The 24,605-nt window shown below is 42.7% G+C and overlaps 1 protein-coding gene and 1 long non-coding RNA gene across 2 annotated transcripts; one reads left to right on the top strand and one right to left on the bottom strand.

The window, feature by feature from the left end:
• Positions 1-1,225: 1,225 nt before the first annotated feature.
• On the top strand, positions 1,226-24,556 carry RDH10 (retinol dehydrogenase 10). Its single transcript, XM_081874609.1, has 6 exons — positions 1,226-2,314; positions 4,407-4,639; positions 19,055-19,153; positions 20,548-20,693; positions 21,154-21,285; positions 23,256-24,556. Exons 1-6 carry the CDS (start codon positions 2,023-2,025, stop codon positions 23,377-23,379), a joined length of 1,026 nt encoding a protein of 341 aa, XP_081730735.1. The 5' UTR covers positions 1,226-2,022; the 3' UTR covers positions 23,380-24,556.
• On the bottom strand, positions 2,286-19,048 carry LOC309349125. The gene is made up of 5 exons (XR_014159737.1): positions 18,706-19,048; positions 10,297-10,348; positions 6,665-6,747; positions 2,657-2,844; positions 2,286-2,418 (listed from the first exon to the last, which is right to left on the bottom strand). It is a non-coding gene; the product is annotated as an uncharacterized lncRNA (long non-coding RNA).
• Positions 24,557-24,605: the final 49 nt, after the last annotated feature.

Below are 24,605 nucleotides of genomic sequence, written 5' to 3'. Positions count from 1 at the left end.
CCCGTTTGTGTCATGTGTCTTCGATTGTAGAACATTATAGGTGTTTTTAAGCGCTGATATGACTGAATAACATCGCTTCTTGCGTGAAAGGTGTACAGGACGTAAATTAAGATGGGCACTCCTATATACACTTATCTGGGACTAAAGCCCTATTGAACACTTCTGAGTAAACGTGCGTTGGACTACAGCGTAAGCACAATGAAACTCGGAGCAAATTTAAAATTGATAGATGACAGCTTAAAACTACATCTCCCAGCATACATTGTCAAGTGGGGCGGGGCAAAATAAAAAATATTGCTTCAGTGCATCATGGGTTCTGTAGTCTTTGCCAGCTGTGCCTTAAGTCTAGACCTGCCGCTTTGCATTCTGGTGAATGTAGGCAATTTATATTAACTTCTCCCCTTTCTCCCCAAGAAATAGCTAAGCCTTAGTGGCCAGTGTGGCACGAATATATAGTTTCCTGCACGAAGCTCACTGTTTCCCAACGCTTAGGCTTCTACCCAGATACTTGGGAGTAAGAACACATAGGATTACTGTCACGCCACAAGTCAGCGTGCTGCGTCGGACTGCAGCCCCATCCTACGCTGTTAGGTGCGCCTAAGTCCATTCAAATCAACGGGTTCAGTTAGGCTTGCCCAGTTTAGCGTTACAAGCTCTGTCTGTGGGCGAAGCCGCTCACATGAAGGTGAGCTGACAAAAGCTTGAAGCTGCAACCCTGTGGTCTGCCTAGGAGAAAGCACCAAAGAACTCAACGGGGACTTACTTCTGAGTAGGGGAAAAAAATTCGCAGAGTGTACCAACACTTGTGTCCTGCATACTCAGCCCGCCCCCTTTCCACGTTTACGGTGCCATCGCTTTAAATGGGACTCTCTCCTTTTTATGTATTAAAAAAGGTGTGCACATGAGCGCGACTCTCGGCAGCCTGTGCTTCCTGAAGGCCGTGGCACTCATGAACAGGATTGTTTAGGGAAACAGAAAAGGGGCAGCAGAGGCGCAGTTCGCCCAGGGTGGGCGGGCCTAGCAGCGCGGGGAACAGTGTGCGCTGCCGCGCTTGACTGCGCCGTCGGGGCCGGACTGGGCTCTCTGGTTAATAAAGGAGGGCGGCGCTGCTGGGCGGAAACGTGACGGGAATAGACGGGGGAAGGCCTAGGAATGCAAAGTGGGCGACGAGGAGGCGGGGCCGGGCTGGGAAGCGCGGATGATGGTGGGTTTGGGGGCGGGAGGGTTGGCGGAGGGGGGCCTGGTTTCCTCTCGCCGGGGCTATATAGAGCGCCGAGTGGTGGGAAAATGTTCACTTTCAGGGGCGAAGTGCTGAGCTTAGGCACAGTCGCAAGGCGGAGGGGACAGGTAGGGCTAAGGCGCGAGGAGCGTGAGAGGGCTAGTAGGAGCAGGAGCAGCAGCAGCCGCGGCCGCCTCACCGCTCAGCCTTTTCCGCGAGCTGGGAAGGTGGCAGCCGGACGCCCCTTCGCGTGAGTCCTGCGGGGCGTGTTTGTTCTGAGAGCGCGGAGGAAGCGCAGCCGGAGCCTCCGAGGGAAACTTGTTCCGTGCCCTGCTTTAACTCGCCGCTCGCGGTGGTCCCCTCAGGGTAGGAGGGCGCTGAGAGATTCGCCCTCCCTTTAGCGTGCCGGTAGCAAGAAATAGTGGCCACTGCCGCCGTCGCCGAAGGCGTCTGAAAGAGCGAAGCCGGAGGCGGCCCTTGAGGTGCCCTTAGGAGGCTTGGCTGGTGCCTAAGCGCAGAGTTCCTGCCTTAAGCGCGGAAGCAGCTTGCGCGCTCCCTTCGCTGTCCGAGGAGGCAGAGAGCGGGCAGTTTCTGCGCTCCTGGCTATGCTCGGCCGCGTTGCCCCTCGCTGAATTGTCGAGGCGCGCGCGCTCTCCCGGCTTCTCCGCGCAGGGGGACCCCGAAGTAGCCTTTTTAGGGCGCCGCGAGCTGCTGCTGCTCTGCTGCTGCTCAGTCGCCCGCTGCTGCTGCTCCTCTCGCTGCTCCTCCCGGCTGCCCGACCCCCCTCCAAGGGTGCCGCCACCATGAACATCATCCTGGAGTTCTTCGTGGTCACCTTCAAGGTCCTCTGGGCGTTCGTGGTGGCCGCCGCCAAGTGGCTCATGCGCCCCAAGGAGAAGAGCGTGGCGGGGCAGGTGTGCCTCATCACCGGCGCTGGGAGTGGGCTGGGCCGCCTCTTCGCTCTGGAGTTTGCCCGCCGCCGGGCGCGCTTGGTGCTCTGGGACATCAACACGCCGAGCAACGAGGAGACGGCGGGCATGGTGCGGCACATCTACCGGGAGATCGCCGAGGAAGCCGTGGTCGCTGCTCAGAAAGGTAACCGACCGGCGGGAGGAGGGTTGCTGAGGTGGGGACGGGGATGAGCTTGGGAAGCCCCGGGTTCTTAAAAGGCAAACAAGAGAAGCAAGCGCCACTTCCTTCTAGGAAAGAAAAGCAAGGGTTTTTTTTTCCTATCGATACTTAAAAAACAGCGCGCTCTCGCACGTGGTCTACTCGGGAGTAAGCCCCATTAAGTTCAGTGAGGTTTATTCCCAGGTAAGCGTGTAGGATTGCAGCCTTGGGTGCTTTAAAATAAAGTGCAAGATTCGGAGAGAAGAGGGTATAGGAAAGAGAAAACATTTCAAGAGCAGCGGCAATAGTAGTAGCTGAAAATGTTACCTCCTGGATCGTTGCTCTTGTGCAGAGACCTCCTGCCGATACCTGGACAAAGTTCTAGATTAACTTTAAGGATCATTCTGTCCTCAGGGGGCAAGGGATGTCTTCTCTTTAACAGAAATATGGTGCTGCTCAGGGCAATAAGGCAGATTGTGGAGTTCTTTGATAGGATGCTTTTCTCGCACACGGATCTGTACATGGTTGGACGGGAAGAGAAAGAGACAACGGCTTGTACAGCTTGTAGTGTTCTCCAGAGTAACTTTACCTGCCTCTTTATCAAGGGTGGCTGAGTTGCAAACATTTGTAAGTCCTCCTATTGTGTGAAAAAGTGTTGGGTGGGGTTTTTTAACGACTTGGTCTTAGGGGAATATTCTCCATTCTTGCCACCCAAGAAGTTTTGGGAGGGATGCAGTGATTTATTTATTTTCTACAGAGGCAGAGATTGGCACACTAAAGGCAATGACTGGTATTCAATTAACTTCTCCTTGCTGTAGACCCACTGAAATTAATGGGACTTAACTGAGTCATGTTGGTCCATTTCACTGAGTACTCCAAATACTGCACAACAGTTATCTCGGATTCCAGAAATTCTAGGCAAGACTGAAATTGAGGAACTTTTCTTGCTTTGCTATGCTGGGTTGCAGCGGTTTGCAAATTTTAAATTGAATGTGCAGGTGCTAAAATAGGAATAAAAGCAAATGAGCCCTCATTGACCATTTTCAGAAAACTGTGTAAAGGTCTGGCCACCTCATCTGAAATGCACAACCAAGAATCGGAAGAGGGGAGGATTAACCAAATTTTAACTAATAATATTGGAAGCTGCCTTTTGTCCATCTAGCTCAGTTTTGTCTATACTACCTGAAAGTGAGACTCCAGGGTTTCAGATGGGGGACATTCCCAATCCTACTTGGAGATGCCAGAGATTCAACTTGGGACTTTCTGCATGCAAAACATATGTTCTAACACTGAATTGCTATGCTCTACCTGACTGTTGCCTATTCCTGGAACAGAAGACGAGAAGGAAATAATTTATTCCAATGGAATTTAATATGGCCATTAAATGGAGAGCACCAAGTGGAGATAGCAAAGGAGGTCTGGGCGTATTTGGGATAGTAAACCAACTCAAAACAGTAAATCTTGTGGGTGGTGAAATGGGAATACTCTTTGCTGCCTATTGCACAGAAATCCAGGTTGGGGGTTGTATGAGATGCAGTGTGATACACATGGAAAGCAATGGTCTGACATATTTGTGCTGCAACTCTCCAATGGTTTGACTTTACCCCTAGACTCTGTGACCTGGGAGTTAGTCCCACTGAACTCAGTGGAACTGGCTTTTGAGTATACTATTTGTTGTATCACAAATGGCTTCACCAGTTTGTTTCACCATCACCATCATCATCATCATCATCATGCTTAATTTAGCTCATGTGTACCATTTGCACAAACCTATTAAATGGAATAGTTGGGTTTAAAAAAAAACAAACCCAAAAAATGAAAGTTTGCAGTCTTGTTCATATTTGAGAATAAGCCCTAAATCTACTGAACTCAGTAAGACTTATTTCTAAGTAAATACAACATTCAAGCTGCATGTTCCCATACCCTCAAATTTAAAAACTCCATCTGAAGTGGTTTGTGGATCAAGCTGTCCACTTATTTTCTGATATTTAAGCATTGCATGGTACTTGACAATAGTTTTCTTTCTTTCTTTTCTCTCCCCCCCCCCCCCCTTGCTTGTCTGGCTTCCTGTAAGTAGCTGGGCATGGTGAAGAAGTGGTACCTCACTACAACTTGCAAGTCCACACATATACTTGTGACGTGAGCAAAAGAGAGAATGTATACACAACTGCCGAGAGAGTTCGCAAAGAAGTTGGTGAAGTCTCAGTCCTGGTTAATAATGCTGGTGTGGTTTCTGGACACCATCTCCTGGAATGTCCCGATGAGCTTATTGAAAGGACCATGATGGTTAACTGCCACGCACACTTCTGGGTAAGTATATCTATTTATGTTACTACATTTGGTATCTAGTCTGTCTGTTCCCTATAAAATGAAATCACAATTTGTTCAGGACAGCATTTGTTTTTGTGTGGCAGCACTGCATAATTTGGGCCTTCTGTTACTTTGCCCATCTTACTCACTGAGCCAGATCCTGAGAAAATTATGTTCAACTAAAAACAACAATTGGGCAAGTTAGTCTCAACAAACTTTCACCCTGTTGATTTCATTGGGACCTGAATGTGGCTAACACTGTTTGGGTCAGAGTCCCTGGTATATAGAGATATCGGCTGGCCTTTTTGCCACACTGATTGAGTTGTTGGTCCACTGAGCCCAATGTTATCGCTTACAAATGGTAGCATCTGCTCAAAGTCCCATGCAGAAGCTTTTCCAACAGCAGAAGTCTTGGTTGTATTACTTTTCATACTAAGCTATGCAGCTTTCCCTTGATTCTTCTGGCTATCTTCTGTGGAACCATCGCTAATAGTGTAAAACAGAAGTCTTTGGTAGTCAACGTGGTGCCTTCCAGATGTTGTTGAACTCTTAGCTCCCATCAGCCCCAGCCTGCATGGTCAAAGGTTATGGAAGATGGGAGTTGTAGTCTATGGCAGCTGGATGGTACCACGTTAAATAGTATGGTATGGTATAAGATACCCACATAGAGTTTGAGGAAGTGCTGCTTTTGCTACCCGAAGTTCTTTTGTATGCATGTTGGGTTGGAATTAATTCACTGTATTCAATGAGACTTACTCTTAGGTAAGTGCATATAGGATTGCAGCCTAAAGAGTGGGACAATACAGTTATGCAGAGAATATTGCAAATTTTCCTCTCCTCTGTTTTCCTGGGAAGACTTGGACCAATGTTTATAAAGAGTGACTTTTTAAAGACTTTGCCTAAATACTAGGCTATATTCAGAAATATTTTCTTGAATTTCCTTCAAAATCCACTGCATAATATCCATTGTCAATTACAGCATTTATACTGTTGAAATTCTCTGCAAACTCCATGTTACTGAGAGTTCTAAATATTTGCTGTGCCTATCTTAAGATAGGAGAGTAGAAGACTGGTTCATGACCCTTATGTCAAGCATTCCCTTTAGAACCATGCTGCATACTGTTCAGTGAGTAAAGCATGAATTGAAGGAAGATCCAGTTTCATCATATACTACTTGAACAATTCAGAAGATATTGGTTTAAATGTTTTACAATTAGAATGAGCCTGAGGAATTTTTCTGCAGAAATGAAATGCAAACACCCAGTTTATACTTGTAAAAACGGGGAACTTTGGTAACTGAGTAAATGCATGCTTGTGGCATAGCTGTAAAAATTTAGAGTTCTTGGAAGTGGTCACTTATGACATCATTGTCATTAAAATATGGGCGGATCCTAGCCTGCCCAGCTGCTCTTGCTTCAGGCATCTAATTCAACAATAACTTGCAACGTTATTGTGTATTCTAAGGATTCATTTAAAAATCCTAATTTAACAATGGAAACCTAATAATGCAGTGCTGTTCATGTCTATTGAAAAAGTAAGTCCCACTCTCTGTTCACTGGGGGAAACCAGAAAATGTTTCGCACCCCCTAAGGATTGCAGCCTTAGGTACTTTTTGAAAATCATTTTGATACTTAAGACATTTCAAGCTCTTTCCCTTTGAAGCACTGCTCTGGAGCTAACCCTTGTCATGTGGCCTGAACTTGACAGGCCTATTTCAGCTAAACAAGTCAATACCTTGTCATGCAGTGTTGTATAGTTTCAAGTAGCAACCCACAACCCTTTTCTCTGAATGCTTTTTATCAATAAATTATTCTCCGAGGCGGATGCTCAAGCTGTTCTTTTGTTTCCCAGACCTAGGTAACTGAATACATTTGCTAGTTTCCTAAATGTAGAACAATATAAACACAGGAAGAGAATGTTTAAATCATTAATTTCTGCAAATTAAGTAGCAAAAGAAATGGAATAAGTAAAAATTGGGAAGAGCCTTTAGTAGGTACAGTGGTGCTTCAAATTCAGTATACATACTTGGTATTTTACACTGGCTTTTCTAGTTGGTTGACCTTGGTGAAATTAAATAGTGTCCACTTGCTTCAGATTTCTGGATCCTGCTATAATGAAGAAAAGGCAAAGCTCTTTGAGGCATAATGAGGGAACAGCTGTCAAACACACACACACACACACACACACACACAGAGAGAGAGAGAGAGAGAGAGAGAGAGAGAGAGAGAGAGAGAGAGATCTGAATCACCTCCACAAGTGATAAGAAACAAACACTGCTTTTTTTGGGGAATGTGGTTCCAAACAGGATTGTTGTTGATCCAGAGAATAAACACTGTCAGTGCAACCATATCAAGCCTTTTGAACAACAATACTGCTTCACCTTCTATGTATACCAGTATGAATAATCTTTGCTAGAATTCTCTATCAATATCTCTTATAGTGGTGCCAGCATGGTAGGAGATGGTGCAGGATTTCTTATTTGTTGTACTTCCAAGTAACATTAAACCATGGTTTAGTGCTACATACATGATGTCCCCCTCTGGCCGTGTTGTGATGCTTTGTTGAGAATATTATAATAATAATAATAATTATCAACTTGACCTGCCTATGGGAAAGTATGAGTGATCTGTTTGAATCTCACTTGGTATGCATCTAAGCTTGCTTACAGACTAATCCTAGGTATGACTACTGAAAAGTAAGTTCCACTTCATTCAATTCCTAGGATACAGTCCTATGCATGCTTTCCTACCTCCTTATGACAGTGTAAGCCCAAGGGTATGGGGTATGATAGTTTTTGTGTTGTGTGTTGATCAGGAGATCATCAGCAGGGTAATCACTTATTGAAGTTATTGCCTGTTGTACTAATCTGGGTCTTGCACAGAGGCTGAATTACCCCCTCGATATTGTGATCAGCCCAGGTATCTCTTTGTACCTAAGGTGTTAGCTAAGTTCATTTCCTCCATTTGAAAGAGAAAATGTTGTCGCGTTCAAGCCATATATTTGCAGGCTTATTTGGAACCTGTAACATGTCCAGATCTTGTTTTGGCTAGCCAACTTTTCAAGAAAGGTAGCAAAGTTTCCTTCATTGAACTAGGTTGGCAGGTGGTGTAGAACCTGCCATATTTGATATGTGGGCAATTCAACAGACTTTGTATCTATTGTGTGTAGCAATGGGCTATGTCAAATTGCAGCATCTTCTCAAAAAGACAGACATCCCAATAGAAATCCTGCATTAGGTCTATGAAAACCATTGAAAATGAGGGTGCTTGTACAGTCCCCAGGAGTGTAGTCTCCAGGATTGGTGCAGAGTAGACATGACATTCCTTGGCCACAAACCATGCCTAGCAGAAATGGTGTGTTGTAGACATGCCTGCTCCCTTCCTCTTACTTTTGGTCCTCCTCCTTTCTATGTTCTGTGTTGAATCTTTATCACTGTTAACCATGGCCAATGCCACCTGGATTCCCTCATGCAAGGACATGCAGATTTGTAGCTCTGATTATGATGGCAATCCTAGAAATCCTTAGTCGTTAGTACTGATATGTATACACCAGCCTACACCATGCCTTAGGGCTGGCCCACCCATGAAGGAAGCTGAGGTAACTGCCTCAGGCAGCAGGAGCCATAGGGCAGCAAATCCAAGGAAAGCATTCCCTGCTGCTGCTGCTATGGTAGCAGCAAAATCTACAGCATACTCCTTGGAGGCCAACTCATCAGCCCTCCACCCCGCATGCCGCATCTACAGTGGCCTCTTGGCAAATAGGAGTTGCTGCTGGTCTCCTCCCACCCTTGTTCTTGATGTAGATCTTCACTAGTCCCTTTTCCCCTGGCGAGGGGCGCCATTTTGTGGTTTACCTCAGGTGCCAAAATGTCTTGGGCCAGCCCTTCTATACCTGAAGCAGAGTGTAGGAGAGAAGGGGCAATTCACATAGGAGAGAAGGCAGTGTGAGAATCGGTGGCACACTCCTGCTTTTTTTAATCTGTTTTATGGAAACACTTAAGCAGCACTAAAAATAGCTTTGAGATGTCATGTATATATCTACCATATTTGGAGCCTGCACATTGGCTTTTTGCCTCCTCCAGAGCAAACTGAGGTGATGCCAGGCAGTACAACATGCTTAATGGTACTATGGACTGTTCTGTGTATTTAGAAATACCTTACGATATTTTAGTACAACAGTTTGACTGACTAAATGCAAAGGCTGACAATGGGGGGGGGCAGTTTCTGTGCAAAAATCTAAATATAGACCAACCGGCTTTTTAGCAGAGGGAGCTTGCTTGTGAGTACACCCTCGAGATCTTTTAGACACTTTCATTAACCAGTGAACTTCAGTAAGATAACTACAGTTACTTTGGAAATTATTCTTGTTAAACCAGGGTTCTCCCTGTGTACTAGGGTTGCCATATGTCCTCTTTTTCCAGGACATGTCCTTTTTCCCCCACAGGTAAAATTTCTGTCCTGGAGGATTTTTTGAATTTGGCTAAACGTCCTCATGCTCAGGCACGCTGCCGGCCCCGCGGTGTGCCTCCCCTCACCTACGCCTCTGCATACGACTATAAAAAAGATCCTGCAGGATCAAACCATGAGGCTATCTAGGCCAGCATCTTCCCTCTTGCACCCCCTCCTTCCCGCCCCAGGCACCGGCAAATGTGTCCTCTTTTTCCTCTTCAAATTATGTCAACCCTACTGTGTACTATCTTTCTCTCCCTTAACACACTGCATTTATTTGAATTGTAAGATAGTATGAGCCTGGGACAGGGACGCGGGTGGTGCTGTGGGTTAAACCACAGAGCCTAGGACTTGCCGATCAGAAGGTTGGAGGTTTGAATCCCCACAACAGGGTGGGCTCCTGTTGCTCGGTCCCTGCTCCTGCCAACCTAGCAGTTCAAAAGCACGTCAAAGTGCAAGTAGATAAATAGGTACCGCTCCGGTGGGAAGGTAAACGGCGTTTCCGTGCACTCCTCTGGTTCGCCAGAAGTGGCTTAGTCATGCTGGCCACATGACCCGGAAGCTGTACGCCGGCTCCCTCGGCCAATAAAGCGAGATGAGCGCCGTAACCTCAGAGTCGGCCATGACTGGACCTAATGGTCAGGCGTCCCTTTACCTTTACCTATGAGCCTGGGACAGTTTAAGCTTACCAAAAGATCTACTTATTTGTTTTCTACATCACTTGCATGTTGCCCCGCCCCCATCCCTTATCAAATGTATTATTTGATCCTTGGCTTAGCTTCCACTACTGTGTTAGGGCTAAGACTTGGCATACACCAGTTGAAATAGGAAAGAAGGGGCATGAAAAAACACCCCTGCATAAGTTGCACTTGGAAGTATTTTGATAATTCTTGGTAGTTGGGTATGGGTGCCCAATATCCTAGAACCGTGATAGGTTAGCTGGAATGCAAAGAACAGGAGTGGAAATAGAACTTCAAATGTATAACATCTCTACCTGTGAACAGGAAGAGGTTGGTGAGTTTAGCTGCTTCTGTCCTGTGCCTGCCCCGCCCTGTAGCCTGAAGGTCTTGGCTTCTGCTTACTACAAGTTGCTAAATACTTTTCAAAGCAAAGGAGGCTCCCCCCCCCCCACAAACCTGGGTATCTCTTTATTCCTCCATCTAACTGTAATTAAAAATAATTTACACATGCCTATGTACCATTTTATACCTGTTCAGGTTTCTGGGTCCTCCATCCTTCTGTTTCTGAAATTACTATCCTTCTGGAAAGGAACAAGAGACTTGCTTGAAGGGGGAAATGCAGTGTTGGCTTCTTCATTGAAACAGAAGCCTCACACAAAATTCTACTGGCTTAGAATGAATGTTTAACCAGCTCAGGTTCATTTTCCTAGACCTTGGTTCCCTGGGAATGACACACCCACACACACTGTTTCCTAACTTCCTTGGCACTCTACTCTTGTCTGTCCATAGGTTCTAGACAATCCCTTCAGGCCAGAACTGTTTCTTCTGTACTTACATACTATGTTTCCTTTAAAAAGGAGCAGTGTTTATCTATTTAATTGTTAATAACAGCTTGCCAAATTGTCTCTTGGGATTCATTCATGGATGATTATATACCATCTTCCATGCAGCACTCAAAGATCGGGCCGAAAGGGGGCAGATTTTCAGGTATTATAGGAAAGTAAAAAGGTTGAGCACAGCCACAAGCCGTAACCAACAACAAACATTTCTTGTTCTAGGATTTTAAGTGGTGTGCTCTTGCAACATAGAGATGAAGCTATTGCAACACTCAAGTTTGTTTAACTGGGCAGGGTGAAAGTAATGCACCTTTTAAATACCGGATTAGATCAAAAGTATCCCTCAATAAGCAGAGCTGCACAATTGGCAATATTCCATGATGGAGCTCTTGCTTGACAATACCATTTCCCACTGCAAGCGAAGGAGCCTATGTTTATAGATAGATAAAGATATATCCTTGTCTTCGGCAACACTGCTTTCAGTTCACCTAACATTCAAGCAAGATAAATTATCAGAGTTCAGGGACGCATTCCAGCAGCCAAAAACACTTGAGGCTGTGAAGCAGGGAGAGTAAGGAGGTGTGGTCTGGGGAGAGTTCTGAGGGCCAGGTAAGAGAGGACTGGAGGGCCGCATTCGGCCTCAGGGACTGAGGGTCCCCACCCTGCAACAAGAGCTTGAGCAGGTTCACACTTTTCACAGAATCATAGTAGCATTGGAAGTGACCACGAGGCTCATCTAGCCTAACCAACTGCAATGCAGGAATATTTCGCCCAACATGGGGCACGAATCCACAGCCCTGAGATTAAGAGTCTCCTGCTCTACCCCAATAGAAACCTATTTTTAAAAATGCAACAGCAGCAGCATTTCCAGCTTCGTGCTATAAGGAAAAATGTCTTCTTAAGAAAAGGCATTTTTTGCATGCAAATTTCTTATCCGTTTAAAAATGGGTTTCTACCTATGCAAAAAGGAACTTGCTCAGACCCTTTGGGCTAGTCAGAATCTAACACTGATAATGTGTACGCTGTAAATATTGAGTATTGCTCCCTTCCTTTGTTTTCCATAATGGCTCATCACCCAGGCTATCACCTCAATGCAGGAAGCTAGCCTGGCTTATATTTTAACGCTTGCTAGATCCAGGGGTCAGAAGGATCTAGGCAAACAGGTTCTCCCCCCCCCCCGACTCATAAGCTTCATTTCTTATTTGAGAGAGAAGTACATAGTGTGACCTGGTTTGCACATAAAACTAAACTTTAATCCATGGCTTAGCATAAATGGATGAATGGGTTCTTGGAGAGGAGATTGTGGTCACTGCAGCTACAGAATAGTGCAGTTAAATAGATTAAATGGTCCCATTATATCTAGCACTCATAAAAAAACATGTTTATGTGCATGTGAGTGACGAAGAATAATGACACATGAGTTGGTGTTGGGGGGGGAACAGTATAGATACTTACATTATTCATTTATTTCATAACCAAATGGAAACGTGGCTCTGGGGCTAATCAAATGAAGTGAGAAATTCTCGCAAGTAGCAGTGGAATGCATTAGTAAGTGGAATTTAAGCTTGTGGTGCTAAGAAACTTCCAGCGTATAATGAGCTGTGCAAAACAAAAGGTGACTCCTTTAATGGGGCTTGGCTGTTTAGATTCTATACCTAAAAATAAACTAACCTTTACAGGTTTTTCTTTATTTGCTGTTCTTTTTTTTTAAAGTGTGTGCCAACTGCTTTTGCTTCCTGATAATCCTGAATTAGGGTAGGCTGTGTGCGTCTGTCTTGAATAGACGAAATAGTAGTAAAGCAATAGCTAAACAATTTGGAGCTTGCCACTGACGTTAAATGTAATTGGTTTTATTTTATTCAGAGGCCAGAAATCTTAACACTGGATTGTGTACATAGGCAAGTTCTAAGCCTGCATCATGAAGTTTGCCTGTGTTCAAGACTTATCCATCTGTCCCCAAGTCCTTGACCCAGATAATAGCTTAGACCCAGATAATAGCATTTTTCAGGTAATCCTACCATTTCTCAGAACCTTAACAGGGGGACCACTGAGTAATCGGTACCTTCTCTGCCATTCTACTCTTCCAGTGCTTCAGTGTAGAACAGGCATAGGCAAACTCGGCCCTCCAGATGTTTTGGGACTACAACTCCCATCATCCCTAGCTAACAGGACCAGTGGTCAGGGATGATGGGAACTGTAGTCTTAAAACAGCTGGAGGGCCGAGTTTCCCTTTGCCTGGTGTAGAAGCCTATGTGTTCCAGGCCTCACCTTTGGCTTACATTGGACAAGAGTGAATTCCAACAGCATGGCCAACAGAGTTGCCCGTGAACAGAATACATCTTGGAGTCCTATGCAAAGCACAGGATGTTTATGGCAAGCACATCTATGTGGAAAGGGTTTCCTGGAGATCAGGGCAGGATTTAGGTTTGATGAGGCCCTAAGCTACTGAAGGTAATGGGGTCCTTTATATAGCAGGTGGGGCCCATTACTTATATCATAGGAGCCTACACAACACAAAACACTGTTGCTGTATGTAGGTTTTATTTTATTTATTTTTTATCTTATATTTTGGAAGTGTACATCCAGGTTTTTTTCCCCTTTAATTTTTTTTGGGGGCCCTAAGAGAGTGAGGTCCTAAGCTATAGCTTGTTTAGCTTATACGTAAATCTGGCACTGCTGGAGATGGAAAATTCTGAAAACCATTGGCGCATGTTATGGAAGTCGCAGCGTCTGGCTGGGCTGAAAGAATGTATTGGGCAGCGCTGCAGCCTTCCTTAGCCTTAGCCTAGTTCTTTGGCTAGGGTTTAACATTTCTGTGGCAGACAAATGGCTGTGACAATCAAAACCTGATTTGTTGACTCCTTAAGCCAATATTTGAACAACCCATTCCTACAGGGATAAACTTAGGACGTAACCCACTTCTTAGCCTACTCCCTAGAAACTCTGGAGATACCGTCCCAATTTCTGTGGTCTCATTAACAAGACGTGTGTTCCTTTCCCCCTCTCCTCTCTGCCCCACCTCATGTTTCCATAAATACCTTATTGGTGAATGTAGACTGACAGTTGCTGTTAACCTATGCATTTATTACTTTATTTACAGCACATTCTGCAGAAGCCTTCCCTTAGTAGGATATTATGCAAATGCAGGATATTATGTTTTATTATTTTGGGCTATTTACTAATTGTGGTGTTGTATTTCATTACCCTTTAAATAGTGGGTAGTGAAATGGAGGCCTATGGGCCTGATTTGACCTGCTAAACCTTCCCTAATGGCCCACTGATCCCCCAACCCAACTTTGCAGCTTTGAAGGGCACCAGCAGGAACGGAACAATCTTCATCTTCATCATAGCACTGGGCTGAGCACCTCTGCCCAGCACCATGGTGAGGATGCTGATCACTCTCCCCTGCTATTCTGATTTGCAGGGAGAGGATACAGTCTGCATGTCCCATGGAACCGGGTGTTGCTCAGCCCAGTGCCTTGATTGGGATGCAGATTGGCAAAATTTTCCTCCTTTTCCCATTCAAGCAGAGAGGGTGATATGAAGGAAAATTGCTTCCACCATCACCATGACAGTGGGGAGGGGCAAATTTTCCTGAGAGAGACAAAGATGGCCACACCCACTTCAAATTTGCCACATCTACCGCTGGGATATGACCCTTGGTGGGTTGGCCCACAGTGAATACAACCCATGGACTGAAAAAGGTTAGACTTTCACAAATAGGAGGATATCACTGGGAAAGCCCTTTCTGTTCTTGACAATCAATTAGCTCTTGGTACAAAACTGAATGTGCTCCTAATATACACAGGAGTAGTTTACACTAATGTTGTCATCTTTGAAGGCTTGGTATTTCAGTTGCTGGGTGATTAAAGTCATGCTTGGAGCAGACCCAATGAAAACATGCTTGGAGCAGACCCAATGAAAACAGTGGGCTGACCCATTGATTTCAATGGGTCTGCTTTGAATATGTCCAATATTGGATAATTGACTATTGTTATTTATCATGGCAGTTCACAAAGAATGAGGGCAGGTCCCTGCCCAAATAAGCTTACGCTCTTAAATTTTGACATGGGGAAGACAACATCAAAAAGGAAGCAGAGGCAGGTGTGTGTTCCCTTTGGCATCTCTTTGCATGCATGTCTAGGCCTCATGGTCAGAGAAGATTTTTGAAAGTGGGTAGAGCTATCTGCTGAATACTAAACCTTTGTTAGCTCTTAAGGTAGGACTTGGGTGTACTCAGCAACTCTGTCCCTATTCATATTATCAAATGTGCATAGCTTGCTTTCTTCCAGCGGAGAACAAGTATCCTAGATCCTACAGAGCTCTAAACAGATTAAACACATTTTCAGCACATTTTTAAGCAACTGTATTCAAGTTGTCTCAGTGGGGAACAGTTTGGTAAGTCATTTTGAATTCTGCCTATCTGAGAGTAAGAGTAGCTGCCATGTGAAATTGAGGCAATTCCTTGTATGGCTGTCTAACCAGTTAAACCAGTTCTTTCATGATGTCAGGATGGTGCAAAGAAGCTGGTTAACAGGACAGAGCCAAGAGGATATGAAATTTTCATTGTCCCTCCCAACTACTCCATTAAGTAGATTCCAGTGCTGCTATAGGGCACTACTTTTTAGCATCTTACCTGATGGGTTGGGGGGGGGGTTAGTCTGCAACACAATTCTACTGCTACACACATTTTAGCACTGTTCAAACATTTGCTGTTCCATTCTTGCATTGTACTCTTGTCTGGGTGCTTTTAAAGTAGTTAACAAGCTTTCGTAATTCATCTTTCTTGATATTTTTGAGCTATAAAAATCTTTCAACTATTTTAAAATATTGTATGGTATCTTCCTAAGACTATAAAATAACAAGCAAATAATTCAGCTTCATACACAAATTAAAGTTTGAACTTGTGTTTATTGATTGATTGATTGATTGATTGATTGACTGATTGATTGATTGATTGATTGATTGGCTGCTGTGGTAGATGAACTTCCTTTGTTATATCCTCATAACCATAGGATTCTAGATAACTTGGTTTCATTGTTCTTGTTATGATCGTGTCCATAACGTTAAAAATGGTAAAAAGTGGTTGCAGAATCACTTCTTGTAATCAGGATAGGAAACTTCCTAAAGGGTAATTTATGACTTCTGACTAATTCATACATTCCCACTAGAATATATCTAAATTGGTTCTACCCCATATAGAAACTGCCTTTCTCTTCTAAATAAGAGCTAATCAACATGAATCAGAAACAAGTTACATGATTGAGGGGTGGACTGCACTATGGAGTCTGCTGTTGGAGGAGGTGGAGAAGCAATTCAGGCCCTAGAAGGCAAAGTTTCTTTGCATGTAGAAAACTAGTGTCAGAGGAGGGTTCCAGGATTAGCCCTCTCCCTGCTAAGTGTTCTAAGTGTAGGGAGTTTCTACCTCCTCCCAAGGGATTGTTCAATCTGAACTGTATAGTATAGTCCAGGAAAAATGGAATCCTGCGATTCCATGGTTATTGGCTTCTATCGGGGACAAAATGTTTGTGCCAGATTTTTTTGTAACTCTGCAGAGCATTGGGTGTAGAACTTTTGTTGTGGAGATAATGAAGATCCTGGAAAGAATTCAGATGAAACTGAGTTCAGATGTATTGCATTACTCCATGGTGTTATGGTTCAAGGAGCTGGAGGAAGAGGGCTACATGTGAAGCCATTTCTAGCAAAGCTTCATAAAATGAACTTTTGTTTTTATTTTCAGTGTACTAAAAGTACCGTACAGAGAGCAACTTTAATCGAGGTAGTTCTGAGTGGGTTTGTGGTATGGGAATTGGATCCAGACTTCATGAGTGCAGAACTTGAGTCACAGGATGTTCCTACCAGAGGGGTGATTTTTCAAGATTTCTCTTCCCTGCTGCAGCACTCTGTACTTCCCCAAAATCTGCTCTGGACTGTTGGAGGACCCTCTAGAATAGTGCAGCAAGGGAGCAAGGAACTGGCAAATATCACTTCTTGTTCCCTTCATCAAGTGAGAGCTTCTACTGGAACTTATTTTCTAAGGAGGGGAGAACAAGTCTGGGTCTCACCCCTTCTGTGTGAGAGAGGTTTCTTCAGTAAATGAAGCCAGAAGAGCCTTATGATAGCAATCTGAGAACCAAAAAGAAAGTTAGGCAACCAATGGAGATTAACTGATTTAAATTTTGAATTGGGAACAATGACACCATGTTATTATATTACAACAATCTTTCTCCCATGAATAGTATCTCTTTTCCCCCCTAATGAAGCAAAGGAAAGCATGAGATATAGAGTGGGAAACAGGAGACTTGAAAGTAAGTAAGTACAACTTACTAGCCCCAACAACCCCTATCCATCATGCCAGGTTATGCTCTCACATTTCCCTTCTGCTCAAAATAGTTCTTTGCTTTCTACTCCTGAACAATTATGCTTGTTTAAAAGTGCCACATCTGCAGAATTGTGTTGTACCAAAGACCATGATGTCCTAGAATAAACTGTTCCTTCACATGGCAATAAATGAAGCCATAGTCCAGTCTTCGTTGATACCAAAGATGTTTGCAGATGCCTCTGCTTCAAGAGGAGGGAGAAGCTCAAAACATGATGGTTGATCATGGGTCTGGGCACACAGAACTGTGTGTGGGACTTGGTGGAGTCCAACAGTTGGCACACCCTGAGAACTGAGTGTTTATATTAATTTTTCTACATTTGTAGCTGCAGAGATATGTTTGAAAACATGCAAGCTCTCTTCTGTAAAAGGCTCAGTGCTGGAGACTGTTAATCCTACAAGATACAATATCAGCCCTTTCCTTGGTCCTCCAGTCATTGTCCATCACTTGCCCTGCTTGCAAGTGTAGTAGATGGTGAAATTATTTGGTGGCAGCTTCTCCAACAAGCAGGGAGAGGAACAACACAGGAATAGCGGTGCAATTCCTAATGATCTCTCTTCCTTATAACTACAGGTTTAAAATGTACATTATTGGGAAAAACAGCATGCACTATATTATGCTTGCATAGTACGACTTCCCAGTATAATTTTTGACCCAGATTTTTGGTGGCAGTTGGTGCCTTGCAACAAAACTTCTCATGTTTTGAACTCCTTGAAAGGATGATGACCGGGGGTGGGGTGGGGGGCTCAAGCAAACCAGGTTAGTTCTGTAGTGTAGCAAATCCTTCATTAAGAGCCGAGGCAAGAAACTGAGAATGGGAGAACCTGTTAATCTTCTGTCATCCACTAGCTGCCCATTGAAAACACATGTTTGTGTGGTGTTCAGAGGTTTGAGTTAGTCATTTAACACCTGCGAACAGAAATGCCTCACCAAGAACATGTGAACATTCTTAGAGCAAAACTGTTTTGATGTCTCTGATTGGAAAAAGCAGAGACGCCATAAGAATGGAATTAGATTGAGTCAGCAGCAGTCTTTTTCTAGCTGAAATTCTTTAGGCTGTCAGTTACCTAGTGAACAAATGCACCAAGTGGTTTAAGTTCAAGAAAATTCCCTCCCTTTTTAGCTTTCAGTATTTCAAAATAATTGTGTTTGTTTAGATTAGGAAGCCACTTAACTTTAAAAGCTGCTAGTATTGGTTTGGATTGGTGGGGGGGGCTTCCTTAATAGTACAGAACTAGTGGTGTAGCAGTTTAAAAATGAGCCCTGTTTCTGGCTTACAGATGCAGTCAATTTGGCAGAAATGCGATTCTAGCACAGAGTCACTTCCTGCAACTGCATGGCAGCTGCAAAGCAACTGCTGTAAAGTAATTATAGATGGCTTAATCTTTCAAATATATTTCTGCAGGTGGAATCTCAGCAAAGTCCATGGAGGAATATGCAGGTGTCATGAGATGAGATTATACATGGAGCTTTGTGGAGACTTCATCTATTGTTGTGTTGGCCTCTTAGCAAGCCTGTTACAATGTGAAAAACAAGTCAGCCGTACATTAGTCTGAGCAATGTCAATATATTGTTGCAGATTTCTAAGTACAACAAGATGCATATTTTTAAACACACATTCCTCGCTTATTTTAGGAGCTTTTTGCCAGAATTGTGCAGTGTAAAAATTAAAGAGTAGGGGAGGGAAATTAGAAGGAAAAACAGATTAAAATCTCCACTCACCCATGAAGCTTTCTGGGTGACCTTGTGCCAGTCTCGTAGGGATGTTATGAGGCTAAAATGGGATGGACAGAGAGACAACCTTGTGTGTTATGACTACTTTTGCAAACTTGTTGTCTCTTAGACAAGTTAATCTGACCACTTGACTTTGGGAGAAAGGTAAGTATATCTGGCCTAATGGAAACTCTGGGCATAATTGTAATCAAACTTAGGGTGCTACATTTTCTCTGTAAGAATTATCTCAGGGGACCATTCACTCAATTGCCTGCAGTCTTGTATTTTGGCTGATGCAGAAGTAGGCCAATAAATGGTAGGCACTTACGTAACAAACTGGTGTGCTCTTGCTTTGTAGACCACTAAAGCATTCCTTCCCAAAATGCTGGAATTGAATCATGGACACATTGTGACTGTTGCAAGTTCCCTTGGCCTGTTTAGTACCGCTGGAGTGGAGGTTTGTTAAGATTACTGTACTTTAAAACTGATCTTGCATGTCTAAGTGCTTCATGCTGTTGTTGAACCTGCTGGCGTACAAATTAACTCATACTTCTGGGAAGCTCACAGCTCTAACTTCTGTTGAAAATTCAAGGTTCAACTTGAATTCAGTTGAGTAACCATCAGTTTTGGTTTTTTACTTTATAGAAATGACTTCCTCAGAAGAGTTAGTGCAGAGAATAAGAATGAGCAACACTTGTTGAAATACCAGCAGTATGGTATTTAATAGTCGTCGTCGTCCCCCACACGCCATACATGGTATTACATGTACCAAAAATTACCATTGTAGGTATAGTGAAGGTTAGATCAGGGTTGGAGAACCTGTGGCCATCCAGATGGTGTTGGGCTCCAGCTTCCATCTGTTCCAGCCAGCATGGCCAATGGTCAGTGATGATGGGAGCCAGACTCCAACACCAGTTGGTGGGCCACACGTTCCCCATCCCTGGTCTAGATGTTGCAAGGCAGCATTTCTGCTTGAGACACTTCAAAATTAAAATACAGTACCAGTGACATGACAGATTTCAAAATGATAGTTGTGTGATCAAAATGGAATAAGGTACCTCCTGTCTGCTCTCTTTCCTAGCCTCACACTAAGTACTTCTGGAGCACTCTGCCCCATGCTGTGTGGTCATCATAAGTGCTGGTGGCTTGATAAAAACAAAGCGTTTACTGGTCACTCCTCTACATACAGTTTTTATGTACTTAAATATCAATGGTGGTCTTTCGTTCTGATTTAAGAAGGCACAATTGTGAACCACTGTGGGTGGTTTTTTGTCTTTCACACTCCCAACAATAATTCCATTAATTAAGACTGATTGTCTAATTTAGCCATTGTGCTGCAACAGGTTGTAAGGAGCAGAACTTCTTAGTGAGCAAGCAAGCAAGGCAGAAAAGGATATAGAAATGCTAAAGGAGAAGCGGTTTAGACTTCATATCCCTGGCTGGCAAATAAACAATGGCAGATTACCAGACTAAGCCACCCACACCTTCAGGTGGTCCACAAGCAAGATTGTCTCCCAGTTACTTTTCCCATTATGTGTTTCCTTCTCCCTTGATAACCCAAGTCATGAGGTTTCAGAATGAAAGAGAATATGCACTTCCATACTGATGGGGCATTTCTTCTTGTATTATGACTTGAAGCTGACAACTGACTTCACAATACATTCCTGCCCCTCATTACACTGCTACATAAAGCTAATAATACAGATGAGAAGAAATTATTTCAGTTAGTGCTATCACCGCTTAGAGGACTTTGATTAAGTGATATAATGATTCAATAGGAACATGAACGGTGCTTTCAAATCTGTTCACTTTATTTTTGCTATATTTACACACTTGCTTCTTCCAATCTAGGATTATTGTGCCAGTAAATTTGGAGCAGTGGGTTTTCATGAATCTTTGAGCCATGAACTGAAGGCAGCTGAAAAAGATGGCATTAAAACAACATTGGTCTGTCCTTACCTTGTAGACACAGGAATGTTCAGAGGCTGCAGAATTAGGTAAGCAAACTAGCTTGTTTTTTCTCATCTCCAGTAACTGTGAAAAAGATAATAGCTATATCAAATGCCACAAAAATGACATGTTTTGGGTCCAGTGCAATAAAAGATCTACATTGCAAAACATAAATATGATCTCTATAACCTTGTTCATGTAACAGAGAAACAAAAATATTATTTGAAGCCAAGGTGCATTTTAGCTTTCACTTTTTGATGTGTCATAAACGCCTCTTATATCTGGTAAATGTACAGACTTGTTTAATCTAGATCAGACTTTAATTTAGAAACGCTTCAAATGGCATAATCTGACCCAAATTAAACCATTGACTCTCATATTAAAATCAGTGGGACTTAAGCTTATATTTAAACCATTCCCTTTGAAGTAAAAAGTGGCTTTAACTCTGGCTGAATCTTCTCTCTGCATGTATATTTCTAAAATGAAGCTTTCGTTTTTCTTTTTCAGAAAAGAAATTGAACCTTTCCTTCCACCACTGAAGCCAGATTACTGTGTAAAACAAGCAATGAGAGCTATACTTACAGACCAACCTATGATTTGCACACCTCGCCTGATGTATATGGTCACCTTCATGAAAAGGTGACTATCTTGGAATCTTGGCTAGCAGTTAATGAATAACTTTTAACAGACCAATGGGTACCCAGTATACTGGAGTGCTGTGCATCTTGGACTTGCTCTTAACTAGTCTCACCCCGGAAGACTTCTTGTCAGAGTGTCTGATAGCATAAATCAAGCATAGGCAAACTCAGCCCTTCAGATGTTTTGGGACTACAGCTCCCATCATCTCTAGCTAACAGGACCCAGTGGTCAGGGATGATGGGAACTGTAGTCTCAAAACATATGGAGGACCGAGTTTGCCTATGCCTGTCATAAATGGACAGCTAGAAAAGTTCTGTAGGAACTTGTGTTGGTGGAAAAACTTCTCATGTGTACAATAATATACTTATAATGTTTGATTGAATAATGCATACAAGTCAAGCTGTGTGGCAAGAGGAAAACAGTGTTTTTGATAACTACACTGGAAGTGAAATAGTTTTGGATCCCAAATACAGCAATCTTTCTCTGAATTAATAAAACAAACCATTCCTGAGTATTTGTCTAGAAAGGTGCATTTGGTGCCCTTTATGTCAGCATTCTCTATTCATGGCACAGCACTAGAAAAGGTAAAAAGTTCCCGGGCTGTAGTAGGGAGAGAAAGAGAGAGAGAGATTTCTCCTCACCCCAATTATTTTAATCTTATATTGGCATATTAAGAATGCACACACATCCCCCAGAACAGCCTATGTGGATCACATGTTAAGGCACTTAACTAATGCTTGGACCTTGTGGTGTTTGAAATGTTATAGTTTGCAGAAGTGCAGAAAACTACACCACACTAGGCCCACCTGGCACTCACATTTAATAAAGGATTCCTTCCCAAACAAACCCCTCTTCCGTCCAGCTGCTAAGTCTCCATATTGCGGAATCCACAGGTGGGAATGGGGGTAGTGGAGGCATCCTGGCCTCCTTAATTTGGATCATAAGCGGGGGAGCTAATCAGCACTAAGTTATCTGCTCTTTCACTGTAGCTTCAGTTCTGGAGAACTCCTATCCCCTCTGTTTGCCTTCTGATGATACACACAAATTCAACTTAATTGGCACAAGCTCCTGCTTGCACAATGAAGCTAATGGAGGCGGAGGCGGCAGCAGAAGCAGCAGCAGCTATGCCCATTGCTTCAGTAGGCAACTTTGACAAATAATTCCATTGCCAAATATCCTGGATCTGAAGAAGTTACTGCTTTTTAGTTGAATTCAAATTTCTGGGCTTTTTTAAACTGAAAACTGACATCAACAAAGGCATGCAAACAAAACAAAGGCATGCAAAACAAAACTGGAAGTGTTAGTATTGATTCATCTAATCTCTGAAAGGTTTCTACATAGTGCCCCAGCAAGTACGGTATATAGCAAAAACTAGTCCAATGTCAAAATCTTCCTTCAGTTAAACATCATTGTGGCACTCCAATTTCTGATGGGGGAGAGGGCTATCCTGAAATTTCTGTGAAGTGTTCTAGGTCTCCCATTGTCTATTTCTCTTTTAAAACTGAGGCTCTTTATCAATGCTCAGAAATTTGGGGCGAGCAATATCTGAATATAAACTTCTAATAGCTATCTGACATTTTAAACATTTGTCATACACAGTCATATATTTAAAGTAATCAATGATTGTTATTGCGTCAAGGCTTTGTTTACTCGTACAAAAAATTATTTCCAGAGGGACTAAGCTGAAAATAGCACATTGTCTTTTGTCTGTTTTTCTTACTTTCAAGGAGAGGTCAGTAACTGCAGACAGTATTTTTAGCTTTCTGGCATTTATCTATGTCTAAATAAATGCATCATATGTAAATATTGATACTTACAGTATTCTTGTTTTTTTATATTATATTTTTATGTTGTGAGCCACCCTGAGATCTACAGATGAATATACATATTTAATAAATAATAATAGCAATTCTTCACCAATTGTCATCTAAAGTGTTTTATAACATTTCTTATTTTCTTCCCCCTCACAGCATCCTGCCTTTTGAAGCAGTTGTGTGTATGTACCGGTTTTTGGGAGCAGACAAGTGCATGTACCCTTTCATTGCTCAACGAAAACAGGCCACAAATAACAATGAAGCAAAAAATGGAATTTAACGTTTTACAAAGGACTGGTGTTTGTAGCTGAATTATGTTCAAAACTAAATGACTGAATTGTGAAGTGCACTTGCAGTTAGCAGATGCAATAGTTAACATTTTACTGTGGTATCCTCTTGGATCCTATACCTGTATAGTGAACAGAAAAATCAATGTTTTTACATACTGTATATAAAGTAATAGAATTCTTGGAAACTGTGATGGGCAAAGTGAATTTATAAAATGTAGTGGTCACCCTTGTCCCTTTTGAAACTTCACTAAATGTACATTAACATTCTACTCTTTTGTAAACAAACTGTGTAAGATTGCTCCTAAGATGGCCATTCAACCAGAAGATGCAATTGTTTCAGCACCTATTATATTTTCTTGTATTTTCTGTGGGCAAGCATTTTAAAACAAATGTGGTGAAATAGTGGGGTGGTGTTTCACGGGTTCACCCAGGCTATGTAGAACAGATAAATTTCAGTAAAATTCTGCTGTGTAACACCTACATCCATTGAATACTAAATCTTTCCTAACTCAACTGGAAAATGTGCATTTTATGAAGTTTTTGGAATGAAGTAATGCAGGACTTTTTCATTCCATTACTGAGAGAGACTCCCCTCTTTTCCCCACCCCAAATCTTTTTAAAGTTGGTAGCTTCTTAAAGCTCATTTGTGTTTTGAGGTGGCAATGGCATATCTAAATTATGGCCAAATATCATGGCAAAACCCTTTCTGCCCCCCTCATTTCTCTCATATGTAAATATTGCTTTACCCAAGCTCTTGTCTAAAATTCAAAAGCAATCAAGCAAGGTGGATCAAAAAAAAGTAAGTCTTCATTCTTATGCCAGCTAATTTGCAAAGATACGGTTAATGCTGGATGCAACTTGACTGTTTTAAGGATGGAAAGGGTGTGTAAATGTCTCTTCACGAACATTTTTCAAAAGTGTTCACGTTGTAGAAGCAGTTGGGTTTTTTGTTTGTAAAAAAAACACAATTTTGTGCCTTGAATCCGAGCATCTGTATTAGTGGAATATTGTAACGGTGAACTTCTACCTCTATATCTAAATGTATACCATCCGCTTGTAAATTTACTATAAAACGAATCCTGTGGTGACTTTTTTTTTTAGAATGTCATGTTAAATAGTGACCAACTTTTGTGGTTATTAAAGTGAGCCACTTTGTTCTTTAAGCAACTCCTTGTATGTGTTTTAAATGCTGACAAGGTTCTGGGTTGGGTTGGAG

Source organism: Podarcis erhardii (assembly GCF_964252035.2).
Source record: "Podarcis erhardii genome assembly, chromosome: 8".
NCBI lineage: Eukaryota > Metazoa > Chordata > Lepidosauria > Squamata > Lacertidae > Podarcis > Podarcis erhardii.
Note: the sequence above shows the minus strand (reverse complement) of the source record. Positions and strands in the feature narration are given on the sequence as shown.

What these genes read in the sequence shown, in the direction of transcription:
- RDH10 (XM_081874609.1), top strand. Translation starts at nt 2,023, where the DNA reads ATGAACATCATCCTGGAGTTCTTCGTGGTCACCTTCAAGGTCCTCTGG. An exon ending in ACTGCCACGCACACTTCTGG is followed by an intron (nt 4,640 to 19,054) that starts GTAAGTATATCT and finishes CTTGCTTTGTAG; the next exon opens with ACCACTAAAGCATTCCTTCC. An exon ending in TTCAGAGGCTGCAGAATTAG is followed by an intron (nt 20,694 to 21,153) that starts GTAAGCAAACTA and finishes TTTCTTTTTCAG; the next exon opens with AAAAGAAATTGAACCTTTCC.